This window comes from Varanus komodoensis, unplaced genomic scaffold, assembly GCF_004798865.1.
Source record: "Varanus komodoensis strain SLA01 unplaced genomic scaffold, ASM479886v1 scaffold81, whole genome shotgun sequence".
Classification (NCBI taxonomy): Eukaryota; Metazoa; Chordata; class Lepidosauria; order Squamata; family Varanidae; genus Varanus; species Varanus komodoensis.
Window position 1 is genome coordinate 1,537,290 of NW_025336495.1, and position 10,607 is coordinate 1,547,896.

At 56.2% G+C, this 10,607-nt stretch overlaps 1 protein-coding gene across 1 annotated transcript in view; it reads left to right on the forward strand.

Annotated features, from left to right (window-relative positions):
* Positions 1-6,847: 6,847 nt before the first annotated feature.
* The window catches only part of TMEM132E (transmembrane protein 132E), a 28,157-nt gene continuing 24,397 nt past the window's right edge, over positions 6,848-10,607 (forward strand). Inside the window, exons 1-2 of the mRNA XM_044456098.1 lie at positions 6,848-6,959; positions 10,044-10,602. Coding sequence (XP_044312033.1) covers positions 6,848-6,959; positions 10,044-10,602 — 671 coding nt within the window. The remainder of the gene's footprint in view (positions 6,960-10,043; positions 10,603-10,607) is intronic.

A 10,607-nucleotide genomic window follows, 5' to 3' on the forward strand; every position in this document is an offset into this window, starting at 1 on the left:
GACTGAGCAGCCCCCCAGCAGCGGCAGGGTCTGTGGGCCCTCCCTCCCTCTGCTGCACAGGAGAGATGCAAAGGGTGCCTGTTAATCTTGGGAAGAGACTCTCGGCCTTTGCTGGTCTCATGCCATGCCGAGGCCTGAAACCTGGCTCTGCCCGGGAAGGATGCCACGGGAAGGGCAGCGCAGGTGCTGACCGTCACGAGCGAATCGCTGCCGGCTCCCCTTCCCACCCTCTTGCCTCGAAAGGAAAGCGCCGGCCCGGCAGCCGGGCACCGGGACCCGCTGAGGGGACATCCGTTTCCTGGGAGCAGGCTCCAGGGGGCACGGCGGTCTGAGGTGGCCCAGTGAGGCCGACACCCCTGCTCAGGGAAAGGCCTGGGGGCAGCATCCCCGAGAGCCCCGATCCTGCTGTGCCGCTCGTGCGGCCTACGACTTGCATGTCACCATTGGAGCCCCAGTGGGGGGCGGTGCGTTCGGGCTGGGCTTTCAGGAGCGATCCACAGAGCCGAGCCCACCGTGGGAGAGGGCTCGGCACCACGAGAGCGTCTGAGATGCCCGGGCCAAAACCAGGCGGAAGCGCTGCCCCCGGGCATTGCAGGCAGCAGCTTTGGTGGGCCATCTCCCAGGACTGCTGGGTGGAAGAAGCCCCTGGAGACCGGAGGCAGTTAAAACTGGGCCAGATGGACAACGAGTCAGACAGATGCTTCAGAGCGCCGTTCCTATGAGTCCATGCAAGCTGGGCCCGTGGTGGGGGAAGCTGGGAGCTATAGTCTAAAACATCTGGAGGGCACCGAGTTGTGTTTCTGTGATACAAAATGCTATGAAAAAGGACTGTTTGCTTGGTCTTGTTTCCCTGTTGTGGCTGGAGCCATTTATCATGCTTATAAATTTCCAGTGGTTTATTGAGAAGCTCTTGCCTCGAAAAAGACAGCTGGCATTTGGAGCAGCTTTCTTCTGGCGCTTTTGGTCGCATTATTCGGTGGCTCCCGGGAATTGGGGAGAGACCCCCTGCTCCGGGTCTGATGGAAGTCCGGCTCCGGCTCGTTCTTTCTCTCCGATAGATGACGGAGCCTCTTGCAGCAAGGGGGGCGTGTCTGTGGGAAACGCTTGGCCCGGATGGGTGCAAATGCTCATCGTTTCACTGCAAAGGCCTTGGGGGTTGGGGGAGAAAGGCGTCTCACCCTACCAAAGCCGACAGTCAGGGCTGGGTGTGCTTTGCACAGGAAAAAAGGAAAAAGAAAGGAACACTGGCCAGCCTTCCTCTCCCACGTCGATCCAGATTTATGGTGCAAATTAAATCCACCCATGCGACTTCATCGATATGGTCTGTGATTGTCTTCCGGTATTTTAGTTGCAGTCTTCATAGCTGAAAGGCGATGGGGGTGCAGGAGCTCCGGAAAAGGGAAACAGCAGAAACTTCTTACTTCTGAGATTTGGTTAGGTACCACCTGCCAGCTTTCATAACCATGAGGGATAGGAACTTGTTTAACAATTAAAATGAAATCACGCAATGTGGGACTCAGTGGCCTTGCCTTTCATTCCCCTCTTTTTCATTTCCATTTGGATTTAGGGATGATACTAGATGAGAGAAGGGGCTGTGGGATGAGTGGGAAAATCCTCGTGCATTCCCAGCTTTCCCTGCAGGAACTCCCAGACTGAATCTGTAGCATTTCCAGTTCGGCCTCTGGGAGTGCTGCTCCCCCTTTGGACCGGCTGAAGGACAGGTTTTCCTCTTCCCTCCCCATTCCTTCCTCCTTGTGAGTCATCCCTTTTCAGACTGCAGCCCTGCAATCCGGAATGGTCTTGTTTTGCCTGTTGTATGCAAGCATGTTAACGACAGAGCAGTAAAGAAGTCAGACAATCAAAATGAAAAGATAAAAGGCGATCCATCTTGCAGAGTTCCTGCAGAGTCGCAACACACCTCCATCCCCTGGGAATCAGCCCCGGGTGTCACCGTGGGATCCCACGCCATCCTTGCCCCGGGCCTCCTGCTCCATGCACCCCAGGTGTGGCGCGTCCCAAGGGCAGGACAGCAACTGCCAGAGCACTGGGAACCTTTCTGTCTGTCATGGCCACCTTTCCTAGCCACGCCCAAAGGGTCCCCACTGAGTTGAGTAGGTCAACTCAAAGCAATGCCCAGTGCAGCTTGGTCTCGTTCCCCATGGGGCATGGCGTTCTTCTCCAGCGAGTCTCTACCCGCTAGCCTGCAAAGGAACCGGCAGCTTCCCGGGCCGGCTGGGTTCATTTCCCTGATTTCACGTATTGCATTTCTGTACCGCCCAGCACTCCGACACACCTCAGAGGGTGCTTTGCAGTGATTATGGCCTCAGGAATGCGTCGTGACAACCAGACATGGACCGACATGGCAACACACACAGAGGGACATGCGTTTGGAAAACAGGTTCAAACTATCGGGAAGAAAGCGTTTAGCACCAGATGAATGAGACAACACCTGGTGCTAAAGAGACAGCACCGTTGGTGCCCTGTTGGAGAGATCGAGAACTGGGGGGCCACCAACGAAAAGCCCCCCGCCCCCCGTCCTTGCTACCTTCCAAGCCTTCTGCGCCTTGCCTGGAGCAGGGCCGGGAGAAGAGGCTCAGGGGACGGACAAGTTCATACTGCAAGAGGCGCCCCCTCCGGTGTTCTGCATGAGAACCAGTAAGGGTCAGCCAGCACCACGGACTTGCAAGCCTCCAGACAACCAGTGCAGGTGGCCCGAAGCAGCGCCATCTATCGAGGAGCCGGGTCTTGTGGGGCACTTTGCACACGTTCGCACTCCTCTCTTCAGAGACAGCGCACGTGGCACACGCTGCACCGCGGTCGTCAGCACTTGAGAAGCACCCTGCCGGATCAGAGCCGGGGCCACCCAGCCCCACGCTCCGTGCGCACGGTCGCGAACCAGCTGCAAACCGGCAGGATGGGTGCGAGGCCTCCTCAGCAGCTGGCGCCCGCAGCCGTGCCGCCTCGGGTGAAGGAGGGAGCCCATGGCCAGCCAGGCTAGTAGCCACGGATCGCCGCCTCCCTCGTGCAGCTGCCAGGCCCTTTGAAAGCCGTCTGGACTGGCAGTCATCTCCACTTTCTGTGGCAGCAAATTCCACAGCTGAATTGCGGAAGGGAGGGCTTCCTTTTATCTGTCCTACCAATCAGCTTCATGGGATTACCCTGGGGTCAAGTGTTCTGGGAGAAAAAGGTCTCGCTCTCCTTTCCCCACACTGTGCATCATTTTAACCACCTCTGTCATGTCTTCCTTTCCTCGCCTCTTTTCGAAGCTTAGCCGTCACAGCGGTGGTAGCAGCTTCTCCGGCCCACTGATCATTTTGGTTGTTCTTTGCACTTTTTCCAACCCAGAGGTGTCCTTTTTCAGGCAAGGCAACCAGAACTGAGCACAACAGTCGAAGTGCAGTTGTGCTGAAGATTTGCAGAAGGGAAACATGATCTTGGCGGGCCCATTCTCTGCTCTGTTCTGATGCCCCGCATGGAACTTGCGCTCTGCACAGCAGCTGCCCCCACCTCCCCCCAGTTCCTTTCTTGCACAGTCAGTCGCTGCTACTTCAGATCCCACCAGCGCATACTTGAAACTGCACTTTCTTGTCCCAACGTGCCTTTCTTTCCATTTCATAGAATCATAGAACAGTAGAGTTGGGAGGGGCCATGAAGGCCATCCAGTCCACCCCCCTGCTGTTGCAGGACACCAAGTCACACCATCCCACTCAGGTGGCTGTCCAGTTTCACCTTGAATGCCTCTGCTGTGGGAGAGCCAACACCTCTCCAGGCAGCTGGTCCCACTGCCATATTGCTCTGGCAGTGAGGAAGCTTCTCCTGACGCCCAGCCTGAATCTGGGTTGCCGCAGCTTCTTGATTATTCTGTGCTCTATTCTCTGGTACAAGCTAAAAGAGATCTTGACCCTCCTCCTTGTGGCAGCCTTTGAGGTCCTTATAGAGGGATCTCATGTCCCCCCTCAGTCTTCTCAAGGCTGAACAGGCCCAGTTCCCTCAGTCTCTCCTCCCAGGACAGTGTTTCCAAACCCTGGGTCATTTCTGTCGCCTTCTGCTGGATTGAGCTGCATTTGCCCTTTCAGTGCCCAGCCTCACAGCTTGGGCAGATCCCTCCTGAGCGCCTCACAATCCCTTTTGGTTTTAACCACCCTAAAAAGTTTAGTGTCATGAGCAAACGGGGCTCCTTCGCAACTCGCTCAAGGAGAGGACACGCCGTTCCCCGGAACACATTTAGGCTTGTGCCAAGGAAACAGCCGTCTCTGGTGAAATCCGTGATTGTGATTGGAAAGCTCTTCCTTTGCCCCTTCGGCTCTCTTCCTGTGTGCACTTATTCAGCTGACGCAAGCCCCCCGGCGCTCCTCTCCCTGCTCCTTTGCACAAAAGCTGTTTTCAGGACATGGTGCAAGCCCCCAGGAACGGCTTTTGGTGGGCGGCTGCCCACCTGGACGGTGGGCGCCACCTAAGAGGTCTCGGAGCAGCCCTGATTAAAGGCCAGGAAAGCGGCAGATCAGAAACAGCTTCCTGAGCATGGGGTGCGAAAGCGTGCAGCCGGCACTGCCTGAGCCAGCGAAGACTGGGAGGCTGGTCAGCAGCCTCCGGGCAGAGTTGGATGCGCAGCAATGCACAGCCAGCCCGGAAGCTGCAGGCCGCTTGGAAACGGTGGTGGGTCATGCGGGCGCTCAGTTTTTACTCTTCCGGGGGGGGGGGGTATCGGAAGAGGAATTGCTCCGTGGCACGAGATGGGATGACACGATGCTGGGAACGGAATTTGGTGGGCAACCCTGGCCAGAGAAGAGTTGGGTGACCGAAGACTCCCAGGGTGTCACTGAGGTCTGCTTTTGAAACACGGGCTTTGTGATACTCCCTGCAAATACATGCGGGATATTGTGGCTTCCTCCCAGGCTTTGTTTCAGTCCAGACCAAAGATGGGCTTATGCTCTCCTCCTCCCCAGCGCCACTTCCCCCAGCGCTGCCTCACCCACATCCCTGCAACCCCTTTCTTCTTCCAACCCTTCTCCGCTTGCAGAGTGGAAAAATCCGCACTATTAGCACCCACACAGCACCCAGAACCCGGTAAATGCTGCGATCGGCATTTCCACACACACTGTTAGCAAAGTGTACTCCTCAAAAAGTAGGTGTAAAAGGCATCTAGTTCAGAGAATAATGCTTTACCTTAGTGGAAATGTAAGTTGTTTGGAAAGTGTATAGTGCTCACCGATTTTATTGAAACATGTGTATGAAATGCCTGTATTTTGAGAAGAATGTACAAAAATGTACATTAATTTTCCAGCAGACTTGTGGGGGGAAATACCCATAAATGATCTGGAAGGGGATGAAGCTCACTTAATGCAGGAAAAATGAGGAATTGAGCCGAATCCAATCTGGCAGATCGCTCCATCCCTAATGTCCCCCATTGTGGGGTTCAGATAAGTTCAGGTTGGCTGCGATTCCAAACTTATGGTAAGAAATGGCCCGGCTTAAGTGGAGGAGTAACTGGGGGGAACTCCACTGAACGTACAAGCTTTCTAGAGAACCCCCACCTCATCAGGTTATGCAAATTATGCACGGTAATTATGCACCACAGGTACAATCGTGGCAAGTCTTTCATAATCTGAAGGACTCTCTGCTGAAACAGGAGGGAAAGATGCCTGGATGGAAGACGAGCTGGAGGGGTGGGCAAGCAAGAGGCAGTCCACCCGCTTATGGGGAGTAGCTAATGCTATACAGAAGACGTCACATGCATTGCATAAAACCACAGTGGCAAACAAAACCTGTTGCTGCTGTTATGTGCAAATTGTCTCTGTGAATGGAAGCCCCCCCCCCCCCCCCAATGACAGCTCCATTCAGCTCTCCCAAATTCGGGGCAGTGGCTTCTTTTGTGCAGTCACTCCATCCCACATTTGGTCTTCCTTCTCTTTTTCGGCTTCCACTTTCCCATCATGGTTGTCATCTCCTGTGAGCCTTGCCTTTTAGGATGAAGTCTGGCAGCTTCTGCCTTGCCATGCTCGCTTCTAGGGCCAGTCCTGGCTTGATCTGGGCTCAGAGCCCTTGTCCAGGGGATCCGATCGCCAGCACCGTGTTTCAAATGCACCCATGGCTCTCCTGCCCGCTTCCTTCACTGCCCAGCTTCCACACTCTAACCCTATAAGCTCCTGGTCGCCATGCAACGCACAGTAAGTGCCGCCCAGACCTCCTCAGCAGGGCGCACCTGGAGTGCAAGAGCTGCAACGCCACGAACAACCAAATCTGACGGTTGCTTGGAGTAAAGCATAAATAGCGTGGAAAGTTGTGCCGGGTTTTGATCGTTCCCTCTCTCCTCATCCGGATGAACATGAGGGCCGCAGCAAAGGCTTTCCACGGGCACCTGGGACTTCTGCTTTCGTTTTGCCCTCTTTGCTTCCGCAACCCAATGGACTCCTTTTCCCAGGTGAACCTGCAACTCAGGCGAATCGGCAAGAGCCGTTTCCCCCTCACAGGGCAAAAAGGGGCACCAGAGCCCGTGGAGCATCCGGCGAGGGTAAGAAGCGTGGCAGGGGCGTGCACTTCTTGCACACTTGGTGGCCATCCCACCTGGTGCCCGGCACCATGCGACCCCCTCTTTGCAGAGGAGGCAAGCAGGAAGGAAGGACAGGGCCCGCGCGGGGGTCGTTCCCCGAGGGGGGAGCGTTTGCCAACTGTTTGCGGCTGAGCAGCTTGTTTTCTGGACTGCATTTACTCAAGCCGCCTGGAGAAATTTTGATCAATAAAATAAATATCCTGGACAAACAATCAGCTTGTTCAGTGTTTGAGAGCAGTACAGAGAAGAGCAGGGCTTGGAGTGTTGGATTTTCTTATGGGTACTGTTTGTCTGACCATGAGCACCTCCGAGAGTCAGAGGGCCCGATCCTGGGGCTGCATCCGTCTTGACCCGCATTCCGGGCACTCGGCCGACCGGCTGCCCCAGTGCGAAGCCCGCAGGCAGCACAGTGCGGCGACAGCGTCCTCCTGCCTATGTTCCCCGGCAATGGCGCCTTAAGGGACTGGAGCTGGCATGGAGTCACGGGGCCTGGTTAGGCGTTGGTAGCATTTTACCCTGCTCTTCATCCACCCCCGCTTCAAATGGTAAGGCTCCCAGAGAGGGATAAAAATGGCAGAGGAAGACCAAGAAGACGGACCCTCCCTTCTGGCTTACAGTCGAGAATATCTGAAACTAAAGGAAAAGGGATTGCGGGGAGGAGGAAAACTCCGGACTTGGGCATCCGGTCATAGTTCCCAAGTTCTTCTAGGCGGCCCCCCCCGGGATTAATAATTATTAAAAATAATTAATAATGATTAATAACAGATAATTCATCTCGCTCTTCCCTGGAGGTTTCCAAGGAAACATCTGCCACGGATGATCTAGGTGCCCATTATCCTCTCAAGAGGCCACCCTGCCTTCCAGGCCTAGTGGAATTCTCCCACTGACAGTAGAATAAGCCAAGTTCTGGAGGCAGAGGGTCCCATTTTGGGGCATCCCAAATCCAGAAGGGACCTGCTTGGCCCTCCATGGCTTGCTGAACTACAACACCCATCCTCTCAGCCCTCCAGTGCCGCACGTCTGTCTAGGGTTCGGCTCTGTGAGGCCTTCAGGTGTGAATGGTTTCTCCCCTGCATTCCCATCTGCTTGACAGGCATTTGTTTGTGAGCTATTAATACCCAATGGGACATCTCCGTTTAGACCGAGCGCGGCTGATTGAAGGACGCAATCTGCATGCAATTAAAGGGGGTTAATGAAGGTGATTGCTTATTAATAATTCTAACTCTTCCTTGGAGGTTGGGAGAGCAGTTGGGGCGACTCAGGCCCGCCCACGCACAGCTGTTCCTGGGAGTCAAGGGGCTGGGTTGCATTTGGTTGATGGGTCCGCAGAACCCCTTCCAACCTCAGATAACCCATCCCCTACTCCGCTAAAATGCCATCAGTCGCAACAGAGATGGTGGGGGGGGGAGAAGGGGGACTTGCGAGCCCCCCACCGTCACGCTGGCAGAGGCTCTGGAATCCAGCGCCCGTGTCCACAGCCCTTTCTTTGTTTCAGGTGTGGGGAGACATGAGGGCGCAACCCCAGATCCCGCCGTTGGTGCCTGGCACAGAAGACACGTGGAATTGGGGATCTCCGTTCTGAGTGCCACTCACTATGAGGAGGCCTAATATAATTTAGGATGCAGATGGTTGCAGCTGTGTTGTACTACTGGTTACGAGTGGGGAATAGGCAGTTTATGGGGAGCTCTTGGGAAATGGACGGATACAGCGTCTTTGTTTATCAGGATTTACCCTTCCAGTTCAAACGCAATCTCTGACACCATCTGCAGCTCAAATCTGTATGTTTCTGAGATTGCATCCCCCCCCCGCCCCCTTTTGATCGCACATGTCAGTTTCCCAAAGGTGCATGAAAAAATGAATACTTTGGGAAAACTTGCTGAAAGATAAGTCGCAGGCAAGAATGCAGAGAGTGCTCGCTGGCTGACGGTTGCGATGAGCACAATTGTCCTGAATGCTGCATGTGGTTCATGGCTACCTGAACTATTCAACCCTTGCAGGTAGCCACATTGGCCAACTGGAGAAAGAGCAGATGTTGCCAAATGCTTTCGTGTCTTAGGCTCAGTCCAAACTTTACCGATCAAGGCCCACGGCTTCTCCAGGATCGTCATTCCGGGGTGTGTGGGTGGAAAAATGAAGCACCAGTTTCTTCCCAGAAGGAGCCCTTTGTTCCCTGCTCAAAATGGCACACCTGGGGCTCTTTCCCACTCCCAAAGCTATCAAATCGAACGCTCCGTCCTGACATGAACCCTGTGAGAAACGGAGCAAAGCTCAGGGAGCCAAGGTTTCGTTTGGATGCCAGGAAGCACTTCCTGGCAGTCGGGACCCCAAGGGTGTGGAATGGGCTTCCACGGGAGGTGGCTGAGGCCCCATCGGTGCAAATGTTCAAGGATAGGCTGGAGGTGCACATGGTGGGCATGTCGTGAGCGGAGCCAGCTGGAGCCGGGGGTCAGACTAGATGGCCCGGGAGGCCCCTTCTGACTCGCTCTGTTTCTATGTTTCTATGTTCAGCTTGCTTACCAGAAGGAAGAGGGTCCCTACGTGGTCTTTTTATCTGCAGGGCCAGAGGCTGCTTTCTGTTGCTGCTCTGAGTAGCAGTTGCTAGAGCCCCAGTTGGGTAGTAGTACCTAGTGGGTGGATGTCTGAATCAGGTAGAGCATCAGTGGTAGGGCAGCATGCCAACGTGTGTTTCGGCTAATGCAGGATGGTCAGGTTCCCTCTTTGAAGGGGGGCAGTCCTCGAATTGAAGGACAGCCTTCTATTTTGAAGGTGTCTCCTCTTCTCTGAAGGGCCGGCCAGTCCTACTTCATCTGGGAGACCAGCAGAAGGAACTGCTACAGGCCTCGACAGAGTCCATCCATCCCGGGCTGAGCAAAGCAGACCGGCTGCCTGGTTGTCATTTTTCACACTTTTGTGAGGTGCACAGGAGTTCTATTTCTCCGACAAGGTCCCTTCCTCCCCTGCCCTTTGTCTTTTATTTAGCCCCCAAGTCAGCTTTGTACATCACGAGCTACATGCACATCCAGGTGTATTTGGCGCTCGACTGAAATGTGCCTTTCTCAACCCCAATCGCGGCATCTATCATTAAATTAAATCTCAAACAGATTAAGTAGCACAAAGCATCCAATTTTACATATCTTCACGCCAATAACGGAAGCAACAACAAAGCAGGAATCTATGTTAATTTCCACCCGGGATGATTCTCTAGTACTCAGGAAAGGGCTCCATTTCTCCAGCAATGCGGGGTTCTTTCTCCCCGTCGAACCGCCGCGCTGATACGGGCTCCCTTGTTCGACGGCCGCGCGGCGCGTCAATGCACGCGTGCAGGCTTCCGACGAGCAGCGTCCTCTCGCCTTGCTTTTCCCCCTGGCCGCGCGCGGTGCTGAAGCGGCCGCCGGGCCGGGCCAGAGGCCTTGGGCAGCCCCGGCGGCCCGTCCGTCCGTCCGTCCGTCCGTCCGTCCGTCTAACGGCTTCTCCCTCCCGTCCTGTTTTCCAGCTCAGGCCAGGGGCGTGCCGACGAGCCCGGAGCCCGCCGAGAGGTCCCCGCCGGCCGCGGCCGCCACCCTCCCGGTGCACTACCGCCTCTCCAACGCCCGCCTGGCCTTCTTCCTGCGGGAGACGCGCCCGGCGCCCGGCGGCAACGGCAGCGCCGGCCTGACGCGCGCCGAGCCCTTCGTGGTGTTCCAGACCAAGGAGCTGCCGCTGCTCAACGCGTCGCTGGGCCCGCTGGGCGCGAGCCAGGCGCTGCCCCGGGAGCTGCTGCAGCCCTCGGGCGCGCTGGAGCTGGCCGAGCGCCTGACGGTCAACTGGAAGGTGCGCGCCTCCATCGTGCGCGCGCGCGTGCCCGCCAGCGAGCCCACGGCGCAGGTGCTCTTCTACGTGGCGGGCCGCGACTGGGACGACTTCGACGCGGGCGAGCGGCTGCCCTGCGTGCGCCTGCACGCCTTCCGCGAGGCCCGCGAGCTGCGCGCCGCCTGCCGCCTGCAGGGCGGCCTGGCCAGCTGCCTCGCGCAGGCCGAGCTGCCCCAGGCCTGGTTCGGGCCCGCGGCCGCGGAGCGCC